This window comes from Columba livia, chromosome 1 (genome assembly GCF_036013475.1).
Source record: "Columba livia isolate bColLiv1 breed racing homer chromosome 1, bColLiv1.pat.W.v2, whole genome shotgun sequence".
NCBI classification, from domain to species: domain Eukaryota; kingdom Metazoa; phylum Chordata; class Aves; order Columbiformes; family Columbidae; genus Columba; species Columba livia.
In genome coordinates, this window is record NC_088602.1 from 132,365,316 (window position 1) to 132,392,314 (window position 26,999).

Here is a 26,999-nt window from a genome sequence, read left to right on the forward strand (position 1 = left end):
GTTTTTTTTCCTAAATGAAAATGCCAGCTCCTATGGAGAAATTCCTTGACCGGATATAAGCACTCACAGTATAAATCTTAATTCAAAAAAGGCACTGGTAGTACCAGTATGAGAGGAAAGACACAGTGTTCAGCTGAATTCTAATGATGCAATTTAGCCCCTGAGATCTATTGCTCTTGCTAAAACACTCAGGATGACCCACTGCAATTCACAAAATTAACAGAGCCCTGCAAGTCAATTGTGCCCTTATGTTAAAACGCAACTCCCTTATGCTACACTGTGTTTAATGGTCTAGGACTCTGCCTTTCCTGCTGCCACTTAAAGGAAAAAGGAACCACAACTTCAAAAAAATATGGTAAAATGGCTTTTGTATGGTGTCGGGAAGAAATTATTTTTGTGGGCTTTTTGTTACCCTGGAAAAAAACTCCGCATTGTCTGGTTCATGGAGTTTTCATCTCCTATCCCTCTCTGTCCTTATTTGCAAACACAACAAAATGAAATAAAGTGCAGTCTGGCTAAGTGATTTGTCAAAGTTCATAAAAGAGAATGACAAATTAAGAACTGCACCTTGGTTTTCTAAGTCCCAGCTTACTGATTTCTTCATAAGATTTCAATTCTTCGAGAGTCTATTTCAGCCCTTCTCTAATTAGGATGTGATTAAAAATGTATTTTTGTAGTCTCTAAAGGGAAGAAATTTGAGATAGATTGATATTCTACAATTCCAATCCAAACATCAGAAACTGATAAGTGTTGATATACAGGCTGCCTGGAAAAAATATAGTATGGCAGTTGTATGTAAACACTGTGTTATTTTTAATTCATTTGAATTCCATTCCTTAGCGTAAATGGGAATTGCACTAGCTCTCTGGCTAGTGCAATAGTACGTGACACCACTGTAATGCTATCTGCTTAGCAGTTATTTTAACCTGTGTTCACTCCAGAGGTTACACATTTGGTTTCTTCAGAAAAATACAGCCAACATGGCTTATTCACTATAACTTCCCCTCTGCTGCCTCATCCGCTGAATAACAGAGTATAGGCTGAGGGGAAGGAGTTCGATTATTTGCTTGTACAACCCTGTCTGCAGCAGCTCTGGTACACACATGGAAAAGAAGGAGCAGGAGCACAACAGAGAGCGCACAGGTGTCTGTTGAGGCTGAAAGGACGACGTGGGAGTCCTGCCTGCTACCGAGGATGAACAGTCCTGATGATACTCTCTAAAAAGCCTCTTCTCGCTAGTGCACAACCCTTGCGTGTGATGGCAGCTCTTCCGTTCTCATAATCCTTTCTCATTCCTTGTGCGACTTAAAAGATATGTTTATATTTAAAGAGCTAATTACAACTATATCGTTTTGTCTCATGCCATTATCTCACCCTGTGGTGGGTTTCAGGCTGCTGTGTCGGTGGCAGATCTCAGTGTGCATGCAGGGGAGAAGGACTTTTCTGTCAGCTACTTCTTTAACAGGGAGGCAGGCAGAGCAGTGCCCAGCTCATCGGGGATCACTATTTGTCATAAGGTTAGCAGGGTTTAGTTCTTATTTTGCCAAGTATTGTAAATATATAATACTGGTTGTAATACAGCCCTTGGTTTAATTAAATGAAGTCCTGTTTGCATAAGTAAAACCAGGCTAGTTCACACAGGCAGTGTCTGGACTGTCTTTGGCGATTGCCACGTGGGGATAACCCCATGTCTCAGGACAAGTGTTGCAAAATGGCTCATGACCACCCTGCTCAGGCTTAGCACTGCCAAATAAGAAGGTCAGGTAGATACCAAGAAGAGCTGTTGTGTTCACCATCTACCTGTACAATGTATATACATTACACTGTGCTAAAAGCCATCTGTATTTTCTCTGCTGTCTCTGTGGGACAGGGAAGCCACATTACTTACTCAGCTGCCAGGACACACCTTTTTGGCAGTGAAGACAGCTGGCTCAATGCCTCCAGCAGAAAGATGGAACAAGATATGCTTAGTCATTTCTTCCACATTATAAGACTGATCCTTCTTGCTTGGAAACCAAAATATGTTTTATTTCAGTGGGAATGGAATCAAACTCTGTAAATGCATCTTAGTAGAAAAATCTATGAAAGCAATGGGCTGCATGAAAACCAGCCTGGAACAGGAAAAATACAGAATGAGGAGGATAGATATAGATGTTGTTTCTGTAACAGTTGTTTGGAACTGTTCTGAAAACTTGCTCTTTTTTTTTCTTTTTTTTTTTCTTTCCTTTCTGCTGGGCAATGAAAAAAGAAAAATAATCCAATGTTTTTAACAAGACAGAAGAATTGCAACAATACGGACTAGTGTCATCAATTATTGCCACCTCACCCCCTGCCCCCTGCCCGATTATTTATTACTCAAGCACAAATTTCCTACTGAAATTCAAGTTGATGGCAATTTGAAATCAAAAATACCTCACCACCAATGTATAAACAGGAAAGAAAAGGAGCACTGCGTGTCAGACCACCTTCTTCCATCACACTCCTTATCTATGTTTTCTAATTTCATCCCTGATTTACACACACAATAGGCCCTTTTGATGTATTAGTTCATGTGTATTGCAAATTTTACAGATGTACTTCTGCTGAGTTGTTAACTCAAAAATCAAACTATCTGGCCTTTTTTAGGTCCTCAGTCAACTGATCATAAGCCTGGAGTACAATTAGTCATATCCTACAAGAGCAGCCATCTGACAATAATGTTGAAACACATGAGGAACATCGTGAGTATTTTTATCATAATCTATAACTCATAAGTCCTTGCATTTTCAGAGTACTGTGAAAACATTAATCCTCAAATGCCCTTTCTGGGATAACTAATTTTAACTCAAAATAACAATGTTGCTGTTCTGTCAGCATTAAACACTTACTTTCTTCCTTTGAGCTCACTCAATATGGTTACAAGTACGGGGCTGATACAGAAACTGCATGGCTGGTAATGGCCTTTTCCAGGCCATATAGAAAACCAATTTTGATGACTGTTTTGGCCTTTGCAGCTGATGCATTTTGATACCAGTCAGACACAAGGCATCATGCAGCGGTGTGACTTTTTGTAGGATGTCAGCCTGGCATTATTGATTGATTATCTGTAACATTTCTTTCAATTCTGACATGGCTGGTCTACGAACAAGGCAGAGCTCAGCAGAGGGAGCAGTGGTGTATTTAAGAAGCGATGGTGGGGCGATGCTCAGCTTTGTAACACACTGTCTGTCACAAGGCTAAATGGTAAATGCAGTGTGTTCCTGGAGCCAGACTCCGAGAGCTGGCAGTGCTCCTGCAACACAAGGCAGGTGAAATTGGCTGACGGGGAGATCTTGAGAAATCTGGCTGGTGCCATGTGTGATCTGAAGCAGCCTGATGCTCTTCCATCATGAATTTGACCACCTAGATGTGCTCTTGGATTCCCAGTTGCACAAGTCTCAAGTAATGGCTGTGGAAGAGAGATCCTTCAGTATCTTTCTTTAGCTAGGAGATTAAAGCTGTTATCAACTGTTGTGGGTTTTCGTTGCATACACTGATGCTGCCTCCATCCATAACTGGATTGCAATCGCTTTCCCTAAATGGGGCCAAGCTGTGGAGCTTATGTGGACATCAGCCAATAATAAAATGAGGCTGAATATTTAATTAGTTGTATGAGACACATGAGGCTTACGTAGCTCCAACTGTTCTCTGTTGGCCACTCTGGCTTCTGATTTGCAATTCAAGCAAGTTCGCTTTGATCTATAACATCCAATACATCTCTGTCCTGAGAGACTTGTCTTTTGTTTCCTGTGCACCACCGTGGCAGGTGAGATCAGCCTCCTCTGACAGGTCCAATTTATAAAAACTTTACCCTCAGGATATAGTATAAGACCTCTTTTTCTATTGTGCTTTTTAAAGCTAAGTGACTTTGATAAGCTTCCGGTAAAGTTCTCTTTGGTGACGGGTATACATAAGTGATTGCCATGCTGATGATGTCAGTGTGAGTTCAGGCAGGTGATGTGGAGATGCACACAGACCTACAGATGTTGGAAACAGTCTTTCTCCTTGTTTCCACCATTTTAAGCATATAGGCTTCTAACTGTGTTCTTTAACTTAGAAAGTTCCAGCCATTTAATTAAATGGAAATAAATTATAGCATAGATAGCTGTGTATAGCAAACATAAAATCCAGCATTCAGTTTACTTCATAATGGGAAGGGACTATACAACTTTAAGTTATTGTCTAGCTTTTGAAAGTAGGTAACTTAAATCAAATCCATTTTAATGCATTTACACAGTAGTAGGAGTCCAATTCAGTAAGACTAGCAATGATTCATGACTTGAAAACTGGTCATTGTTTTAGCAGCCTAACTGAGGCAATCATGTTTTTAAATTCTGGGCTTCCAATTCCTTCTTTCCATCCAGCCATCCATTCATCGGCATCTGATCAGAATTATGAAATAGTAGTGCTTTGGGGTACTGTGACGCTGGACTGCCTTCAGACGAGAACCTATAAGAGAAATGTTCTTTATCCAATTAGTAATCTTCTCAGCTTTCCAGTCATATGGATCAATCTCTCTGATGTGCTCTCTTTTTCTTTTCTCTTTTCTTTTTCTTTTCTCTTTTCTTTTCTTTTCTTTTCTTTTCTTTTCTTTTCTTTTCTTTTCTTTTCTTTTCTTTTCTTTTCTTTTCTTTTCTTTTCTTTTCTTTTCCTTTTCCTTTTCCTTTTCCTTTTCCTTTTCCTTTTCCTTTTCCTTTTCCTTTTCCTTTTCCTTTCCTTTTCCTTTCTCTCTCTCTCTCCTTATTTTTTTTTTGATGGAGCCAAACAGGGATTCTAAAAGTATCATGTCATATCTTATTCAAGACATGTTAAAGCTATTTCAGGTATATTCAGTCTTTTGCAGAGTCTCACTAATTGTATTTTAGTGGTTCAGCTGTGCAGAGATTATTTTGCTATCTTGTTTTATTTCAGAATTTATAGTAAATAATTTTTATGGTGCTCTTCCCCATTTAATTTATTTCTTTATAGAGATTTTATGATGTGTTCAGATGTGAAAATAATTGTAGTGGGCCAAATTAATCTCAAATGTAACTTCACAGAAATGACAGGAATTCTGATAGAGACTTGATCCACTTAAATATATTTTATTTAGTATTTGTATGGGTTTACTTCTAGGGATTTTAATAGGAGATCTAGGTCTGCTGTGCAAATCCTATATTAATGTACAATGCACAAGAGAATCCCTAAGGAGCTGGTGTTGTTTATAGCTATTGTCAAGTGTCACATAGGTCCTTTAAAAGAAGAAGTCAAAAGAGTGAAATGCTATAGCTTTTCAGAAATTTTTTCATTAAGCTAACCCTGTTCATGTGGGAAGTCATAGACAAAAACCACGATAGCACTTGAGAGAGGTGCAGACCTGCCAGAAGAGTGTCTAATGTGGGTGCATGCATGGACTGCACAGTGCAGCTGCGTTTGATCTGATGCATCCACATATTCCAGATTTGCTCCAGATGTACAAGTTGCTCATCCCTATGTCTGCCACAGAATGCCCTCTCACCACTACAATAATTTCAGTCATGTTACAAAAGCCAGTTCTGCGTCAAGAAAACTATACCAAAAATCTTCAGAGGCCAACAATAGAGAAAAACATTCTTACAGATTTTGTACTGGAAAGGATCAGTACTCTAACCTAACCTCCTGTTATGCATAAGCTCTTTTTTTTGTTGTTGAGAAAATACTTGCATCTAGACCGATAATGCAGCTGAAGAAACTATTTGAACAGAGAGATGTTAAGACTAGTTGCAAATGTTCGTCTACAGCTTAAGACCGTGGGTGCACAATGAAGACAAGTTCTGTTAAATAGATATTTGTAAGATACTAACAGTGTTTCAGTCTCAAGATTTTTCGCAGCAATTCGGTAGTTTTATTTGAATCCTGAGATTCTGTAAGTCAGGTGACTCATATCAGTCTCACTGCTTCTATTTGTGATTTGAATGGTATCACCATGACTGCTGAGGGAAAGGAAAAAAATATTTCAATCCAATTTCAAACATACAAAAGTCAATAAGATGCCATTTTCTTAGCATGTATATTATATAATTTTAGGTCAGCCTCTTGGGGCATTACTTGCTCTCCTCAAATGCAGATAGTGCAACACTGGGCACTTTATGTATAGGAAATACAGGCAGTATTGCCTTAATAGAAGAAGAGAGGTTATATAGAGAGACCAGGACAGTTTGCCTCTGGAGTCGTGGAGGATGTGACAGCTGGAGGGGATGAAACAGAGCGGGCTGCTTCTGCAAACACAATAGCGCAGTACCTGGCAAAGTGCACTAAGTGGTCTTAGGAGGAAGACACAGGAGCCCTGGGGGAAGTTTCTTTTGGCATGTGAAAGGACTTGTTAGCTAAGAACAAAAGTAGTCCAATTGTGGTGGTGCAATACCCAGAAAAATGGCAGCAGGCAGGAGTAGGAGCACAGGAGTGATAAGAAGAAAGCTTGAGAGTTTACCTTAAAAACGTACATCTGTGTAGAAGCTGTGGAGGTGGATTTAAGAAAATTGAAAGGCACATAGGTTTTGAACTTGAAACGCTCAAGTCTCGTTCCATTCATCTGTATGAACCAACACAGAGAATGGGAGACGTCAAGACCACACCAGATCTGACATGGAGCAGACTATGGGCCAACTGAGTCCTGGACAGCCAGAAACAGCCAGGCTGCCTCCTGCTGCTCTGCCGGGCTTGCTTGTCTGCTCAAAAAGACACCAGAGGCAAAACTAATAGCCATTTCAGAAAAGGTTGGCTAATATATTTATTTTCCTGCTCCACAGAGGAACAGAAGAGAACAGTGGTTCAGCACTGGCTCAGAAGGAAGTCTGCTTTGTCGGACGGCTTCATTGCCATGACTTCAGGCATGCCCTGTTTTTCTAGATAAGCAGCTAAACTTCCAATCCTTGCTGCTAAACATTTTTGCCCGTTGCTTCTTGTGGACAGAATAACTCCTCAGGGCTAGTGGGGAGGAGAAACAAAGCCAACTTGTCCTGAACCTCATGCCAAAGAATGCAAAATGTTACTAGAATTCACAGAAGCGTGTGCGGGTGATGCATTCAGAACCAATTTTACAGGGGGGAAATTTGCTGGAAGAAAAAAAAACCTCCTACAGTACTTTCCAAAACTACTTCCAGTTTTCCTTTTATAAAAGCTCTGAAGCTGTCATGTACCACTCTTGGTGATTAATGATTCTGGGATAGCTGATACGTGGGTGACGAATTAGTAATCAGCTTTAGGCTTGCACAGACATCCAGCCTCTTCACATTTCATGTCCTACACCATCCGAGTACAAATTGCTTCTAAAAATGTTTGTGAGACGTGATGGCTTAAATGCTTTGGGAAGAAAGGTGGGAGCCAAACTTTCTGTAAACAGTGAGGATGATATCTGTTTCTAAGCCTGCAGGTGCAGGGCGGTGCGGAAGTTCCCACATAGAGTTTGGGTAGAGGCTTCGCTGCCTTTGCTGTGTTTTGTCTCTAGCTTCAGATGGGGATTTTTGTTCAGTCTTAGTTTCCATCTTTCCTCTCATGGGCCCACTATCTTTTACACTTTATAAATATAATTATATACATTTAAATGGAAAATATATTACCTGCCAGCAAAGCAGTACCTGCCAATTAAATAAAAAGCCACATTATAATTTCAGAACATTTTGAGTGTATCCTGCTTTCCTTACTGCAGCCCATGAATCAGCCAACAGGGACTGGGAAGAAGTTGCATAGGTAGACCAAGCCCCAAGCCTGGTCAGTCATTCAGGGATGGAAAACAAGTGTAAAAAAAATCTCTTTGAGCTGGACAAAAGTTATTCATGAAGTATTTGTGACAGAATGAAATCAGCAGCTTGTCTGACAGAGGGAGGTAATGCGTGCAGATGGAATTCTCCATAGACTAGCACAGAAAAACAGAATAAAAAGCCATGGAAAGAAATCTCTTTTACTAACTGTAGCTTATAAAGAATTTGGGTTTAATTTTATATTCATAGAAAATGCTTTTACTTTAAAAATCAATGGAAATTAGCTTAGATAGACTGTGTTCTCTTTTGGACTGAAAATTAGCTGAACACCTGTTAACAAAGGGTACTACTACTCAGTAGTATTTTAAATTGGGAAGAGATGAGGTCTGTTCTTGTGGCAGAGGGATTACTGTTAGATTCCAACATATTTGTTATGAAAGGTATTTGACAAATACGTTGTACAGAAAGTTGTGTTACTATTTCTTGTTAAACCCTTTAATCTGTCACAGTCTCAGTATTGCCTCAGCTGTAAGTTCTAACTGCTATTTTTTTAAAGAAGTAACTCCCTACATAGCTGAAATGTGCCGAATGAGAAAAAGAAAAAAAAAAAAAAAAGGAAAAAAAGAAAAAGAAAAAAATGCACAACAAACCGTGAGCTCTGCTTAATAACATGAGTGATCTGGGAGATGAAGGTGAACTTAAATTAAATTTGTCAGTGTTTGCAAATGAAGAAAACATCAAAAATAATAGTGGAGTTAGAGCAAGATCAAGAGAATAAAAGTAATTTTCAGAACCCTGCAACCAGTTTGGACAAATGAAAAGTCTTTCCTGAGGGAGGTATAGATCTATATCCCATAGTAATGTGAAGGTGAAACAAGCAGATGGTGAGACATGAGGCTGCTATGAGAGATGCCAATGAGAAAGGCCAGATCCTGGTGTCATGGTGTAGAAAGAAAGTAGTTCATCTTTATAAGGCTTTGATGGTAAAATATTTCTCTCAGGATGTTTTTTTAAAACTAGAATATAAGTTCAAAGAATAGTTCTCAGTAGGATTACTTGGGAGTGATTGATTCTTCAGGAGTGATTTATTGTTACTAAAACTTAGTTAAGAACAGACTAACAAGGACACAAGTAAATTGTGCAAATATTAAGGGAGAGGACACGAAGGTTCAAGAGGAATTATTTAGGACATTGAGCAAGAGCGTAAGTAGAAGTAATGAGAGGTAATTAAGGAGCAGAAATTGCATGCATCATATAATGAAATGAAATGTTTTCTTTACAAAGGGAGATGGAAGGCTGTAGAATAATCCAAAGAAAAGAGCTCTGTACAGTTTGAGAAATTAAAAGTAGTCTGGATCAGGCATATAGAGACTTTTTTAACTAATTAAAAATTTGAGAAGAAAAACAGTGCAGGGTAAAGACACAGATACCAGTGTCACTATTTCCTGATGCATTTTTATTTTTACTTACTATCTGTGCCTAGGCAAGGAAGGAAAAGAATATGTACGTGACAAAAAGAAACAGAAGAGTATTTGCTTGTGTTTCTTTTCTTAAATGCTAATTTTCTTTCATGCCCTATAACAGCAATGGTGTTAATCCTGAGTGATTTCAAAAGAAAAGCAAAATGGGGATTTGTCTTTAGTATTTGTTTCTCCCCTGTGCTTTAGTCTGGGGTATATGTTTTTAAGGGTCCAAACTAGATCAGTCTTATCTCAACCAGTGTAATAGATTCTGCAACTAAATATTCATCTGAAAATTAAATGTTCCAAGCACAACAATAATATAAGGTTGAAAGCAGTGAATGTAGTTTCTTTACAGGCTTGTTGGTAATTCTGGAATAAAAGCTTGTTCATGAAATCTGCTTTCTGCATTTTACACCCTGCGCCAACATTGCTTATCCATAGAATAATATAATTTTAAAGCACATCTCAACCTTTATTTCTTTCATCTATGCAAAAAAAGCAGAGCTTAAATGACTTCAAGATAGTAATGTAGCATGTGGTTCAGAAATCTAGAACGTACTTGTCACCTCCTCTTTCAGAAAAAAAGCTTCTGTGTGATTCATGCTCAAATATTTTACTAGGAGTTGTACATTTTATGTATTCACACTTTCAGTTATACAGTCACCTTCTTTTATATTATTTTTGCAGCCTTGGTAACCTTTGTATACCCACATGGAGCATCCAGTAATCTAGTCCTGAGCATTGGTGAAGTATTAGAGGGGTGTCAGAGCCCAGGAGCTAAACTTGAGCTTTGAGTGAGCTGGGTAGGGACACAAGCCATTCTAAGACATCTTTTTCTTCGTTGTTAATTCAGGAATAGTAGTAAATGCACACAAAGCTGTGTCATTACTTGACAGAGCAAAATTCCAACCAGACGATGGTCAGTAAAAGGCAAGAGCCTGTTTTGCCTGACAGATACAGTGAAATGGTTGTACAGACTCTTCCCCATTTAATTTGGGATTCTGTCTGTCCTAATATACAACTCTTTCTGGATTATCAAATCAATACATTATCATTTTTAAACAGGGTGTCAGAGCTCCATCTCTGTTCTTTTCTTCACCTTTCTGAAGCTGTTAGATTCTGGTTTCAGAGCCCTATAGTAATAAAGGCTTGGAAGAGAAACCCTTATGACCTTGTGGGTATGACACGCCAGCTTTCATTTTATTTACTTCATTTAAGCAGAGTTAGATGGGCCTTTCTCTCAGATCACTGAAGCAGATCAGAAGCATTTTACATAGTTCTTTGGAAGCCCTGAATCTTTTGGGATCTAGCCTGTTTCCTAGAACTGTCTTTCTCCTTACAAGAACAAACAAACGAGCAAACACCTTGCGTTTTTTAACTATTTAACAAATAATACCTTTTCACTTCAAAAAACCCACTATCTGTGTGCCTTGGCCTAATTGGAGTGAGATTCAGTTTGAAACTGAAATGCATACCTATATGATGTGGTGGAACTCGATTATCTGATCATGGCTATTTTGAATGCCATGAAGTACCTTGCTTGACCTTCAATGAGCACTCCAGAATGGTGCCAGTTTCCCAAAAAGCCTGCGTCATATTTCCAACTTTATACACACCTTTTGTTATCTGAGGTGACATGAATCAGCACTATTTTAGAAACTGGATCTTAGTCTAGATGGCTAAACTCTCATTTTGGTCACTGGAGACTTAAGTCCCAGTTCATTTTCCTAAACATAGAGCAGATGACCTAACACATCCCATCCAGCCTCCAGCTGCCCCTGCAGGAGAGGAGGTAAGGCCTGTGTCATGTCAGACAGTTTGTGCAGATACCTCAAGCATCTTACGTGTCTCAGATGGTGCCAGACACCAATGTGTGGACAATTTAACCAAGCCAAGCAAGATGTCCCCAGTATGATGAGTTCAGTCTCTTTCTGGCTCCCTCCTTAACAGCATTACAGGGATCTGCTTAGACTTTACGGGGAACTTATGTACCAACCTCACACATGCGCCAGGATAGATCAACACCTTGACATTTTGCCCAGAACTGGTGTGTTTGTTGCAGGATGTCAGTTGTGACATTTTCTTTCTATCTCCGTGACTGAGGGTGGTTTTTTCTTTCACATTTGACAGCCTGGACAGACTGCTTCAGTCTTTAGAGATTTTGTGACTCTGAACCACTCTAGACCCCTTTTTTTGCCAGCATAGTTCTCCCAATTAGGAAAGCAGCAGCGGTGAGACTGCACAAATCCTTGCTACTCTTCTACAGAGAAAGCTGAACCAGTAAACCTGCACTTTGTTTTGCCACAAAAACCTTACTTCACCTGTGAGAGAAAGGGCTGGAATAAACTGCTGTGGCAAAAGCACTATTTTTTCCTTGAATGAGCACCACCCCCATTAGGCACTGTTTGTCCACTTGGTGCACTGCGAAGTGACATGCAGACCAGGCAGGTTGATGAGGATGGTGAAGGTATTGGACGACATCAAATGCATAAAATATATATGGAGATTGAAATCAGTAACACGGATAGAGGACCTTTGCGTTTATATCATAGTAAAGGACAAAGCCGTCTGGAGGCTTGCTACACTGACACTACCAGATTTCTGAAAGGTATAATAGAAAATACCTGCTCCAAAAAATGCTTTCCTGAAGTTCCCTGATACTAAAATATATATTGTTCTGAAGCAACATGTCTTTTTATTTCCATGCATTAAATTGAGATGATAAACTCATTGTTTTGTTGCTTTGCCATTGACCTTTGTGTCAGTGACCTCTGTCACAATGTGTCTTCTCTGTTCATGAACGCACCCAGATGCATGCACAAGATAGGAAAGAAGTAGGAATAGAATGAAGTTGCTCACAGTGAAGAGGGGCAGAAGGCTTGGATCAGAAAATAAAATAAAATTTACCTTACAGAGAAGCAGTTAAATGTTTTCAAGTTTTAGGTGAAAAAAACCCAGTTGTTTGAGAAAAAATACCTTATTTGTGCAATCACTTTTGGCTGATTGCTTTTCTGTTTCGTCTTGCCAACAGCAGACAGTGCAGGGAGCACCACAGCGATATAGTGGATTATCTTTTTTTGTAATTATGATTTAATTACTGTAAATGTGATTTTATTTTTAATTTTCTTTTTAAGTTATTTGAAAGTATTTTGTAACAGGAAAACTAAAAGCTTAATAGCAGGGTAGAACAGAGGTGTTCAGTGCTTTGGGATATGCAGAGCTCAAAGGAAAAACAAGGAAGGGTCTTTAGTCCCGTGATAGGATTTATGAGGTAGCAAGACAGCTGACCATTCACACAGCAATCCCATTTGTCCTGAAGGTTTGTATATCTTATTAATCTGTTTTTGATGGAACCTCTTGCTTTGTAATATCGTTGTCTTAGTGCTGATTATTTTCTCAGCTCTTTAAATTCAGAATTAGCCCAGAGGATGTTCTTTTTTTTAGGCAGAGGCTGTATTTGTTAATTAAGCTGCATCTTACAAAGACAGGGTTTAGCCTTTCTCTGCTGAGTTACACAGAGACTTGGAGAAAGGGGAAGACAATGTAGCATCAGTGATGTCTTTTACACATTTCTTTCTGGTTTTAATTTAGTCAAGAGGTAATTTATACAGATTACTGGGGTGCAAGGCTGATTTCTTCCATGGATTTTTCTTCTAATCCTCCCTTAATGGATAATAATCAAATCTGCTGCACGTCTATACTTAATGTATACACATTTTGCTTTGTAGCTGTGAAGATTTTTTCTAACCATTTGCTATAGTGTTATGTTTTTTAAAGATGTGAAGATATCTCAATATTAAATATTAGGAATAGTTTATAGTCCTTTTGTCACTATGTAGAATAAAAATTCTTATGGCCGTGCATGTGAGAGATAAATACAAGATGAAGGTAAAGGATAGGAAAACTGAGAGTTAGAACTACTGGACAAAGTGAACAATTTTTTAACTTTTTTTTAATATATTTTTTTTTCTTTTTTTAATTTGGGGGCAGCAACTGAAATAGGAACCTTTCTAAAGCCTGGATTTCTTTTTTTCATTGAAGAAGGGGAAGACAGCAACTGAGATTTGAAAAAGGTACAGGAAATTAATTTGGAGGGGAAGAAAGGAAGTTATTTATAGAGGAGGAAAGGTGGCATTAGTTAATACAAGTACTTTGATCTTTTTTTTTTTTTTTGTCAAGAGGGTTGAAAATGAAAAATGGGAAAAAGATAACAGCAGCTGGAACTATCAAATGTTCAGGAGACATCAATCTGTTTCACTCTAGGACAAAAAGGTTGAAAAATACCTGCATGTCTAACACTGGGAGAAACTGATGACATGATTTAAATTTAAGGCAATAGTGACCTAAAAAGAAAATTTTATGTCACTTAGGAAGAGGTGGTTTTTAAAAGCTTTACTATAAATTATCCCTAAAATCCATTTTTTTTTTAATTGTAAAACTTTCCTTCAAATTCATATGAGTAAGGCCCAATATTCATATTGGCTGCTAAATTGCATAGCTTAATATATGGCAAATTTTGAGGTAGCTAGACCTTTCATAATGCTAACAAAGAATCTATCCTTAAGGAGAGTCATGGATGGTTAGTAATGATCGAGGAAGATAAGTCATTAGGATAATGTAATTCTTGTGGGAAAATTAATTGAATTTCATCCATTATTTCCCAGCTACATCTAGTATATTTAAAATTAAATTACACAGGACATAACCTATGTGTGTGGGTTTCTGTAAGTAAATATCAATACTTTTTTGGTTTTGGAAAATAAAATTGGAGTGAAGGTTGGAACACAGCCATAACAGATATGTCTCTATTAGTTTTCCAGTATTGAATTACAGATGTGGAGAGAAGTCAATCCAGAATATTATTTCCCCTCCCTCACTCCCCTTCATTCTCAAATATTTTAATCACCTTCTGCCTGACTTTAGAATAAAATACCATTTCAAAAATAAACTGCTTTTCTAAACACATATAGAGGCTGTTGTAACTGAGTTCCTTAAAAATATCAGTCATTATCAGGGTCAAGCAGGCAGGTCATTCTCTGATAGAATTGTTCAGTTATGGCTTCTTTGTATTTGAAGAAAGCACAAAGAGTCAACTTCTAAATTCAATTCAAATATTTTTATTGGCAGATCAAAATCACTGGTGGTTTTTTGTCCATAGGCATAACAACAAGAGCCATAGCCTTTCTGTTGGGAACTTGGTTTTATACCTTTTCCACCTTATACATTGGAGAGCTTGAATTTATTCACAAGCATATATAATCAAAGATTTAAGACCACAATTTAAACTGGGAGTACCATCTTTTAAAGGAAGTAAACTTCCTTTATTTTGGGACTCATTAAATGACTTCAGAATTAAACATAAATCAAATTCATTCTACAATTTTTGGTTGGTTAGCTGGGTTTTTTTTTTTTTTGTTTGCTTGTTCACAAGTCCAATCAGACTATAAAGGTTTTGCAGAGTAATTAAAGTGCAAAATTACATTCCCAAAGGTACCCTTTGATTTTCCTTCTGGCCTGGACTATGGACAGAGATCAGTGAGTTTTGAGCTGTTAATAATAACAAAAGAGGTTTTTGCTGGATTTCAGAATCACTCATAAGCCTGTTAGAAGTCTTATTCTTTGTTTATAATGGACCCACCAGAACAGATATTATTTGGTGCAAATGAATCTGGCATTTAGGTCAGATATTCTTCATGTTTACCTAAGTTTGCAAATGTGCTAATGCAGTCTGAGTTAGAAGTGAAAGGGTAATCCAGGGATTTTACTCACTAAATGTGACACTGTAATGTGACAGAAGACATAATCTTTAGAAAGAAAAAAAGAATCCTGATGTTTATTTAAAAAAAATGGTCAAACTCAACTCCTATATGAAAGCCCAAGAAAGGACTAGTTTGCCTGAAACTTGGGATTTTTGCCTGCCATAGTCAGTTGTATTAAGGAAACAGTTTACTCCAAATTTCACCTACTTTGGATTCAAAAATATATTTCTGCCACATTAATCCCACTTCTGTTTTCACACTATGATTGCAAAACTGACAAGATCCCTCTTGGTCCCTGCTAGGGAGGGTCCGGCAGAGTACAAATCCTCCCATGGCTGTTGCAAGTCTGTCTCAAGAAGCCCCGTGGTGAAGGTGACTCTTCACTAGGAAAGATTCAGCTATTGTGCCTAATCAGCAGACAAACCAGCACAAACTCATTATTCGAGCTACCCATATTCTGCCCTCGTAAAGCTGTGGCTGGCTTATAACTGCTCATCAGCTGTAGTTTTGGATGATCGGTGTGTGGTGGGACAGAGCCTTTTCGACAGCTGGAGGCCCTCGTTAGATGTGTTGTGTCCTACCAGGAGTCAGGGAAGGGCAGTTGAGAGATGGAAGGTGTGACCTGGCTTGAAGATTGCCCAGCTGAAGCTTCTTGATCGCTTGATGGCATAACAGTGTCTCTGCAGATGGAGAATTGGGACGGTTGTGGAATTTGGAGTGGCCTGTTTGCCTTTCCCAGGCAAGGGGAGATGAAGCAGGAAAATGTTATCTGTACAGCAAGGAGTGTAAAGGGGGAAATCAATGCCCAGCAGCCAGACCTAGCATCTCTAGTTGGAATTCAGGTGGCTGCAGTTTAAATCACCTCCAACAGCCTGGCTGCTGATTGCTACTATTCATGAAAAGTGGCTTTGTTTTAGTTTTGAAAGATCCCAGAGCAACTGCTCTGACTTGAATTTTCTTCTCTGAATCATTAAAATGTTCTCCTTTTTCATTTTCTCTCTTGACCTTCTCCTCCCACTCGCCTCTTTCAACATGTATTTAGCTGCATTCAAAGGGATAGTGTTTGACTGCTGCGAAGTGCCTTCCACAGATTTTGGAAGGCATTGGCTGGTGGAGGAAGGTTAGTTGGCTAAAGGCCAGATGCTGTGCCAGCATTGCTAGCAGGGTACAAGGAGCAACTCAGAGGCTGAGTGACAATTTTATCTGAAATTTTTTTTTTCATTCCATGCACTTCTGGATACCACGGTCTTGTTAAACAATCACACAGCAATCAGCTGGGATTCTTTCCCTGGCAGGTGAATGCCAGAATGAGCCTGTTTCAAATGTAAACAACACTGCCACTATCTGTGCTTTGGTTGCCTTGAGGTGTGCAGTGGGGCACAGCACTTGTGACTACACCTGGTCTTACCTGGGCAGCTCAAGGGGGAGCAGAACTGGATGAATGCAGATGTTGTCTCTTGTTACCTTTGTAGCACTTTGCTGACCACCTGGGCTTCTCAGCCCATTGCCCTTTGCAGCTGCTGTTGACCTCAGCTTTCAAAGCCAGCTCTGACATGATCCTTGGTTAGGCAATACACTGCTGGGATGATTTATAAAGCCTGACATTCTACAGGACTCTCCCTGTTGTGCTGGGCTTCAGCAGTTGAGCTGATAAAGTCTTCTTCAAGAATGACCCCCCCCTCCTTTTTTTTTTTTTAACCGTGTTCCCTTTTTTGTCTGAAACAACTAAAATCTGTTGACCAAGTTACACTGGTGCTTATCTATTCATTGAGAAGGGAAGAGCTTGATTACAGTTAGGATGCTGGTTGCTTGGACTGGTATTTAAGACTATGTTTCTTTCTCCTTCCTGATTTTTAAGAGACTGTTCAATTTACTGTTATTTGTAATCCATTATTGAAGTTTTAGTATAGTCTTAGAAGAAGAAGAAAGACATGGGCTTTCAAATGGACAGTGGAAGTTATAAATCCTACATGAACAAAATGCTACTCTGTCCTAGGAAAATACCTATTAGTTTCACTGCCATTTAATAGTATTATTTTGCCTGTTGAATCCCATCTATCTAAATTCCACATATTTTTTAAAGCAGAGGTACTTCAGGGAGCTTAGCATTAATAACATTAATCATTCTCATGGTGCTGACAATATGTAATGATTTGAGTAGTGCATCCTTTATGCTGTATAGTGGTAACGATAGCAGTAACAAGCTTTGCAGTTGACCACATCGTTTGCCTTGAAGAATCATTTCAGATAAGAAAAAGCAGAGATATTTTTTTTTGTGCAAGAACTGGCTGCTCACACACACAAGCACTGTTTTACTTCCTGAAAGAGAAGTTATTTATTGCTAGGACACCATTGTTTTCTCCTGTCACAAGGATATGTTGTTGATAATGCCTGTAGAAAGCCCCGTATTTCTAGACACATACTGTGAATAATCAGAATCTGAGAAATGACGTTATTCTGAGCCAACTAAAATTACAAGGGGAAATATAAATGTAACTGCCTGTGTAGTGCTTTGGGTTCATCCATTCCAAACATTTTAAGATATCTCCTTTTTACCTGCATGTTCATTTACATCCTGTCACTGGATTGCCTATGAGCTGTCAGGTAAACTTGCTGCTTAAAGTGCTGATAATACGATTAAAATTACTGATGCTTTGATATGCCCCATTTTATGCTTTCTGATTGTATATTGTGTTACCAACACAAAGCTTTCTGCTTAATTATATGCTAAGTGCTAAGTCGCATATCCTGACAAGGTACCTATTCCATAGGTTTTCATGATTATGTTTCTTATGTGTTCGTTTAAAGCCTCTCATACTACCAATATGTATTCTGAGTAACTGTAATATCAGTTTAGGAATAAACTTACAGAATTAATCTGAATTAACCTGTTCAGAATTAATAAAAAAAACTCTACCCACTAGCGTTAGCTTATGACTGAGCCTAATTAACAGACTGACTCTGATCTTCAGGAGCTACCATAAGATGGGATATCAGGAACATCATTAACTAATCTGAACTGGAAAATTAAAGATAAAATTCCAGCTGTGTGATGGGAGAGATCAGAAAGACTGTTACTATAAGAATCCTGTTCTGCTCATATTGCTGCAGGAAATGCTTCTGGCTCTTCTGTAGTAATATGCTTTATGAAACAGCCTTAGAAACAGTTGGTTCTCTCCAGCATCAGCGCTGCTACTTAGGGGTTAAAATCAATAAGAACTTACTGACTATAATCCAGTTTCTATGCATTGCTCTGGAAAATGGAAGAGCTAGACTTTGTATCAGATTAAGCTGAGTTAAAGTAGGTTGAAGGTTATGAGGTTTTCCATCAGAACGTAAAATATTAAAGATAGGCAATTTTACCTTGTTCTTTTATTATTTCATTTCTATTTCCCTGATTCTAAAAATTCCTGCTTACTGCACTAGCACTCCAATTTAGCCAAGAGAACAGAATGTCATGTGTTTCTGTATCTGCTTAAGGTCCACATTTCATTTGGTACTTTTGATTTGTTTTCATTTCTAGAGCACGAACATTCATATTTATGACTGTTTTGTTTTTAAGCGCCTCCCAGATGGTTCTGCCCCAAGTGCACATGCTGAATTTTATCTTCTACCAGATCCTTATGAGGTCAGTCGAAGGAAAACAAGAACAGCTCCAAAAAGCTCTGACCCTACTTACAATGAGATTGTGAGTACCATTCACTTTCTTCCATCATTTCTTACTTGTTTGGTTTTCCTTGCCCACCCTTGAAATAAAATAACAGCACAAAATTTAGAGCTATTGCAATAAGTACGATCAAGGAATGAAGAAGGAACATATAATCTTCTGCTTTGCATGTTTCCCAGAAGTGGAACAGTCTCTTTATGTCTCTCTCTTCAGAAAAGCAGTTGGATTATTCACACTGCTCTGTCTTACACCATAACCACAGTTACATGTTAGCCAAATGACACCAAGTATCATTGCACCAAAACGTAGGCTATTTTGAATGCAGATTGGTACAATAACATAAAAGGTACTAGGTGAGTGGATGCCGTTACTCAAATTCACATTTGAAAACAGACAATGAAATTGATTGTCGCTGTCCTAAATGATAATACAATAATAAACAGCCTCATTCATTTTATGTGCAAATGCTGGCAGTTCACAGCCATATATAATGATTTCACACACCACTGAAGAGCTCACGCCTCTGGGATGAAAAGAAACATTTGTATAGAGAAAAAAAATATGACAGAATGGGAAATGGCATGAATGATATTCTTTTGTAAGACCAGATAAGATTTGAACAGTAGGTGGAATTGGACATTATAATTATTACATATAACAAACCTAATGATCTCAAAGCAATTTACAAATGCACTTGGAGCAGGCTTTAAAGTAGAAGGCATGGAAAATATTACCACTCCACCCTGTTTCATAGATATGATGAAGCTTGAGTTAGTCAGCTGAGACTGAGTCCTTATCTCCTAGTTTCCCAGTCCTGGAGTTTTAATATCTTTCTTTTCTTTTTTAGAAAAGTTACCTACTTACACTGATGACTTCCAGTGCTTCTGTAAGAAGGCTCCTCAAGTAGTATTGCTGCTAGCAGCTGAGACAGATTTCCCTCTCTATGGTACTATAGTAGAATAACAGGGAAATAGGCTTTATTTTTTATGTTCTTTCCTTGTTTTGCAATCAAAGGGACAGTGAAATGAGTCTAATTGACCTGTCAAAAGAAAATCCTTTACATTTGAAGGATATTTAAAGCATAGAAATATAATATGATTTTATAATAACATTAATTGCAAAGTATCCAAAATGGACTACAGACAAGAAACAGCCAGCAAAGCTAGAAGACAATTATCTTCCTAATCATTTTTAAATCAAGTTGAATGCAAGAAAATCTAAAATCCTGTCTGCAGTCAGACAGGAGTTACCGGGAGGACATTTAATTGTGGTTAAGAAGCATTCCACTGATGTTAAGAGAAATTCCATGAAAACTTTAATGTCCTTTACTCAAAACTGAGAGCCTTCTTTACAGATGCTCAATCTTTTTCACCAGGAACTGCTAATCACAGTGGGCACATATGGTTCCATTGAACTCGGACATTTCAAACCCATTGCTTGTGCTGTTAGCAACTCTGTTCTTCCATATGTGATATCATTCTGTGTACATTTTCTGTCCAAGGCTGGTAGACTGAGGTAGAAGCCGCCCCAGGGAAGAAAAACTACTAAAAATATAAGTCCGCTGTCTTTTAAGTTAGTTACTGTCCAAAACGCTGTGTACAGAAATGTACTAGCCTTTTTTTATGAGTTCATAAGTTTTTATTAAAGCCAAATGACTGGAAGGAAGCTATATATTAATTTCTCTCTGTGTTTGAGACTGAGAAAATTCTGAAATGTGCTTCTCTTGGGTATTTTTGGTTTTGGTTTTGTACTTTATTGCTTATGACTGCCTACAGCAAATTATCAGCCTTGCAAAAGTGCATTTTATTTTTGGTTTTCACTCATATGTGAGAGTAAAGAGGTGAAAGTCCAGGAGGACCAACAATGAAATGAACTATGAACTCATTTTTCCTTTTATTCCTTTATTTGGATTTTGGAGTTTGTTGCATTCACGTTGGTATAACATTGCATTCAAGATGATGTAGATGATAGTTGAGAAGAAGAGGAGAAAGAACAAGGAAAAATGGAATGAAGTATAAAGAGAAAAAGAATAACATGCCTGCTTATAGACCATTGTTAGGAATAAATGAGAGTTACTCGGGAGGTTCCAGAGTAGTTGGGCAAAAAAAAATAAAAACTAATGATTTGAGTTTAAACTCTTGCCAAGAAAAGCTGCAATGACCAGAAGCAACTGCAGTGGAGTCTTGCTCATAAGAGTAGCATTTGCCCTGAAACGTGCTTTAAGGTCTCTGTTGCCTTGTTTATCTCGAGTGCCTGCATGTACGCGGACCCACGCAATGAGCAAACCTCCAAGACAAACCAGAGTGTGTGTTGCCATAATGAAGATGGAGCAAAAGTGAACTTTCCCCATCCTGCCCGTGGGGTGCAGCAAAATATGAGCCAATACACCTGGGCCATATCAGTCAGTTAGTGTTGCTGCAGTTGCCCTGGGAGTAGAGAGGATGCTGGCCTGTGACACCCCAAATGGACTCAGCAAGCCCAATGGAGGGGTGAGGGGACCTGCACCGGGAGCCACAGTCGCTCCCTCCAGCACCATGCATCAAAGCTAATTCGGGCAATTAAGAGCAAATCTAGGAACTGTGCCCTGGCTACCTCTGGAGAAGCAACTGTCCCGCATTTGCAATTAAAATGTCATTAGACTCCTGTAGGTCGACAGGGCTGCTCTTTTTGGAGCCAGGAATACTTGAATTCCAGCCCTAACTGTCCCACTGATTTGCCGCATGGCGGTGCATAACTCACCTCCGCTTGATCTAGCAAATATTCTTACTACACAATCATTTCAGGATTTAACTGTTAATATTATGAAATTCTGGCAGTTGGCATTTGTTTTATCCACATACTAATTCAGCTATCTCCAGATCTTGCTTCTGTCACTACATCCTGATGATATATACCTTGCTCCAGCTGAATTTACAATACTGTTTTAGAAACAGCTCACTGGGATCATTTGAGAAGCACCCACCCTGCACTGTAAGGTCTGCCCAAAGCTTAAAGCATCTTTTTGTCCAAAGTTTGAAAGTTCTTCATTACCCCAGTTCACGCTTGTTGTGACCCACTGTACTGAAGATTTCTTAGCTCTTACAGCTTACACGTACAACGCTGGTGATTCAAAGCAACGGCTAAAGATGATACCTTAATATATTGGCAAAGAAACAAGGCACCTTTCTATGGTAACAGTAGTATCACTTCAGTAATCAAATAACAGATTTATTCTAAATTATATTGTCACTTACTATACTTGTCCTTGCTTTTGGATTTTCTTCATCATTTACTTTGATTTTGGTGGAAAGATGCCATTGTGGGACAGAGAAGCTGGAAGTTTTAATTTACATACAATTTGGTGAAACAGACACAGTAAACATCAAAACTGAAAAGCACCAGGCATGACTTTTATGACAGCTGTTCCAAACTATGATTTCTAAAGGTTTATAAATGGAAAAAAAACCCTGTTGCTCCCTGGTAAGACCTTTCTAGTAGAAGCCAGTTAAAAAAAGTGAGTGGGACAGTTTTTCTTTCTCCCACAAATGGTGGCAGTGGCCACTGATCCCGACAGCACAAGCTGTCCCCGTACACCAGAGAGCCTGATCTGGTGTCCTGCCCATTCACCCCAGCAGCTCACAGCACAGACGTGACCACTCTGTGCTCCTGCAGGGGTGGCAAGGGCCAGCTGGGGCTGTCTGGAAGAGCCAACAGTTTTGTGTCTTCTGGGTCCACCTGCGAAGTTCATAATCACATTTCTATTCCCACTCAGCGTGAGGAACATTGCTGTGGCTGAGCTTTCATAAACTCTATCCCTGTCTGAAGGATGTCACCCATGGCTGGTTTTGCTTTTTATAAGGTACAGAGAGGACTCTGCAGTCCAGCTCCCAGAGGTCCAAGCTAGAAGGGTCTCAGTCTGACTTGAACTGAAATATGAAGAAATATCAGATCCTTCCTGACATTCACCAGGAATGATAATACAGTTGATTTTCTAGAGGAGAGATTCAGATGGAGGGTACTCATCATGGACAGCCACATGAAAACATAAGATAGGTAATTCTCTAAAAGTGTAGATTATTATGATTTTTAAATATCTTTTCATAGCTTTGATAAACTGTATTGCTCTTCTGCAAAAATCAGCAGTGCCATATTGTTGGCATTGATGGGACCGGACTCTTTTGAGTTGTGCCCAACAATAGGATGAGGGGCAAGGGACACAGACTGAATCACAGGAGGTTCCATCTAAACACGAGGAGAAACTTCTTTACTTTGAGAGTGCCACAGCACTGGAACAGGCTGCGCAGAGAGGTTGTGGAGTCTCCTTCTCTGGAGACATTCAAAACTCACCTGGACACATTCCTGTGCAATCCACTCTTGGTGAACCTGCTTTAACAGGTGGGTTGGACTAGATGATTTCCAGAGGTCCCTTCCAACCCCAACCAGTCTGTAATTCTGTGATATGTATAGACTGCATTCAAATTGAACAGTAAATCCAAGCAGATTGCATGGTGAACTCCTCTCTAGGCAGTTCCACTTTCCTTTTCTCATGAAGTGACAGTATGGCAATGCGTTAGCTTTTTAGACTGCACAGAGAGATTAAAATTTAAAGCATTTTCCATTGCAATCAAAATAGCGAAAACTTTTCCAGCTATACAAATCTTAGATTTAATGTGCTTCTCTTAACAAAGCTTACCTTTCAGGCCTGAAACTAGCTGAGAGCATTCTTTCACATTTTTTCAGCCCACATGCAGGTTACTCAGCAGTTTTAATGCAGAGACAAACACAGGAATCTGTTCTGAATGCAGCTCATTCTTGTTAGCCTGTAACCACAGCTTTTTCTTTTTTTAATTCAGAAAATACATCATTAACATTTCATAATTAACCTCAGTGTGTTGTCATAGTATTACAGTAATTCCAAGGATATTTTTAAAACTGTAGGCCTTAGTACTTTTCTTAAGAGATGTGAAGCAAGCTTTCTCATTTAATTTGAGAAATATTAACAGCACTTCTTGAGTAACAGAAACATCCAATCCAAATTTAGTAAGTACCACTTGCTAAATTTGGTCTTATCTCAGCGATATTCCACATCTACAACTTCTACTGAGTGGGCTGAGCTTCCTGTCATGTTTAATAGTTGATGATTCCATTAAAAATACAAGAATTTTTCTAATGGGCACATTTGGATACAGTTAACATCCAGAATCATGCATGAAGTTATTTGTATTGAAATACTAAAATTTATACAGAGAATTTTCAAAGGAAAATTATTGTATTTTTTGATGTGGGTTTGTTGGACCTAGAACAGTTGTGAAATTTTATGGAAGTCTTGATTAGAAGAAAACTTGGCTTTGCATTGGCTTATCTTTTTTTAAGTCTGGTAAGTAGCACAAGATTTTATCACAAGTACATTACTGAGAAAAAATTCTGTGGTACTGTGCATTGATGTGATGATACATCTTCATAAGACATATCAAAGCAACATAAAGTTTCTTTACGACACCACTAAGGAACATGTAACAAATAGAATATAGATAGGCTAAAAAAAATGCATCAAAATTCTTTTCCTGTTTTTTTCTGATTTTTGCAGAAGAGCAATACAGTTTATCAAAGCTATGAAAAGATATTTAAAAATCATAATAATCTACACTTTTAGAGAATTACCTGTCTTATGTTTTCATGTGGCTGTCCATGATGCGTACCCTCCATCTGAATCTCTCCTCTAGAAAATCAACTGTATTATCATTCCTGGTGAACGTCAGGAAGGATCTGATATTGCTTCATATTTCAGTTCAAAACTCTGCTTATGCTAGAGTTTCAGTTTTTCACAGGGAAAAGTACGTGTGCCTATTTTTCTCTCAAGCATTGCACAACATGGGTTTCAAATTTCTTTACAAATGCTTAGTAATCGTATTTCACAAGGCTAGGCTGGCAGAATCTCTTTTATATAAATTACATAAGGTCAAATATATTTCTGAGGTAAATTCACTAAGTTGGGTGAATTTAGCTCATGATTAGTAGTTTATAATTCTGGAGGGTAAGTTTAAAGCAATTATTACAAAGTCGTAATCATCATTCTGAATGCTGTATTGAACTAAGTGGGTTTTGCCAGTCAAATAGATTCACAAATTCACATGTTTTTTTTCTCTTTTACTGTGTATTGTTTCAGGTTGTGTACGACAATGTTACAGAGCTCAAAGGCCGTGTACTGAAGCTTATTGTGAAAAGCAAAGGAATGTTTGTGGGAGCTGTTAACATTCAGCTGAGCAGTGTCCAGTTAAATGAAGAAAAGTGGTATCCACTGGGAAACAGTGCAATTTAAATGTTGTCCTAAGATAATTCAATTATTTATCCACTAATGTTTCTTTATCCCATTTCCCACGGTACATTTTGTCTCAGTTGCCCTTGAGAATATGCAGTCATCTGCTGATCACATACGTTAACATTTCTAATCATAAGGCTATTGTCTTAAAAATGCTACCATCACATGCAAAGAACTTGTAACAGCATGCAACAATTTATTATGACAGCAATAAACATTTTAATTTTGTTCGTATTAAATAGTACTATAAAAATACTAAACTCTGTACACATCAAAGTCTGGGGCCTAATTCTTTGCCTATTAATTGCACTGACTGTGTTGAAACAATGCTGATAATGGTATAATACATCAGTACCTGCTATGACCTGACTGCCATGTGATAATTTCACCAGAGAACCATGGGTATCAATACATTTGAGATGTCTAGCAAATTTCATGTAAAATCTTATGCAATCTTTTTTATTTTCTTCTTTTTTTTTTTAAGAATTTAAAAGCTTTGCACTTTATGCATTTTGTGTAGTATATATTTGTGTGCTTTTAGCTTTTGATCTAATGTAGCATTCAATCCAGGATATCCATTTGTTAATAAGATATGTTATTGTTTCTTTTATTCTGAGATTAAAGAAGCAGATATAATAGTCATTTGTGAGAAGAAAAGAGGAGGAAGAAGCTAATATTCACAAATAAATCAAACATATTGCATGCAAACCTTCAGTCTGGTATTTATTTAAGGTAATACTATAAGGAATCTTTGTTCACCCGTCTTATCTTATTGCATTCTTATGCTGCATAAGGGAATCAAGTCAATACATGTATTGACCTCAGGGCTATAAAATGTGTATATACATATTGAATAACAAACGTGAGTGGTTCCTTTGAGTTCACTGAGGCTAATTATGAGCTCTGTTCTTCAAAGCATTTTTTACCTAAATTGAGGAAGCACTTAAGCACATCTTTAAACATTTAGCATGTGAGCAGCCATAATGACCCATCCATTATTGCCAGCGTCTTGCACACACATAGATGACCATGTACATATACCTTTCCAGGACTAAGGGCACATTTTTAAGGCACAGGGGACATGTTGATTTGTGATCTGATCTGCTGTAAAATTTTAAGTTACCCTATACTGTGTAGATCTGATATTTGTCCTGCCAGGTGGAAAAGTGGTCAACAGAGGGATAATAATGCGAGAAGCTGAAGATAATCACCTTCTTTTCCCAAAGGACACTCACAAATCAGTCTTCAGAAGATAATGTTATATAAAACTCCTGATGTGGGACTAGGAGTGTTATTTAGGAAACTAAATTATCTGGAGTTTTTCTCAGCATCAAACCAATTGACTGTGTCACTTGATCAGTTTTTAGATGAGAATAGATGCACTAGGTTGCCTTGGGAAATTAAACTCCTCAATAAGAGGAGGTGGGGAGAACTCTGCTTTGATATTAATATTATTAGTATTCTTCAGAGCTGAAAAAAGCTATAAAATATTTACTACATAAAAAGGATATTGGCTAGCATACAGATATGATCACTACAAAGTCTAACATCTTAGATTATAGGCTCTCTTGGGTCAAGAATCAAGTGACTTGTCACTCAAGCAGAGAAAACACATTGTGGCCAGATTACAATGTTATCAGATTACCTGATATAACTGTTCAATATTGATTTTAGATTCTTCTTAGGCTACTTTCTTGGTTTCCTTATTATAATTATAGTGCAATTTTCTAATAGTGTTATTTCCTGTGACATTTTCTAATCATTGTTTACCACATGCCCCAATTTTCCATCATAGAACAGCATTAAATAAAATAACATTAAATAAAAAGAATATTAAAATATAATATTATCAGAACTGTCTGCAAACATAAGCAATACTCTTTAGTATGAAAGAAATACACCTATCAATATAACATCCTTAAAAAAAAAAAAAATCAAGTTTGAGTAACAAATCCACAGTTAACTGGTAGATACAGTCCTGTGGAAACTCTACTTAATTTTTGTAAGGAAGACAGGAAAGTTTTGTCTTAAAGGCAAGATCTACACTGATAGCTATGTCACACTAGCTATGTCACT

At 38.0% G+C, this 26,999-nt stretch overlaps 1 protein-coding gene across 9 annotated transcripts in view; it reads left to right on the forward strand.

Annotated features, from left to right (window-relative positions):
- PIK3C2G (phosphatidylinositol-4-phosphate 3-kinase catalytic subunit type 2 gamma) overlaps positions 1–25,631 on the forward strand; it is a 354,168-nt gene extending 328,537 nt beyond the window's left edge. For 8 of the 9 annotated variants that reach the window (XM_065030418.1, XM_065030425.1, XM_065030409.1 and 5 more), the window contains 3 exons: positions 2,626–2,720; positions 18,521–18,646; positions 24,771–25,631. In XM_065030418.1, the coding sequence (XP_064886490.1) occupies positions 2,626–2,720; positions 18,521–18,646; positions 24,771–24,923 (374 nt within the window). In that variant the 3' untranslated portion in view covers positions 24,924–25,631. The remainder of the gene's footprint in view (positions 1–2,625; positions 2,721–18,520; positions 18,647–24,770) is intronic. The other variant, XM_065030454.1, reaches the window with a different exon arrangement.
- Positions 25,632–26,999: the final 1,368 nt, after the last annotated feature.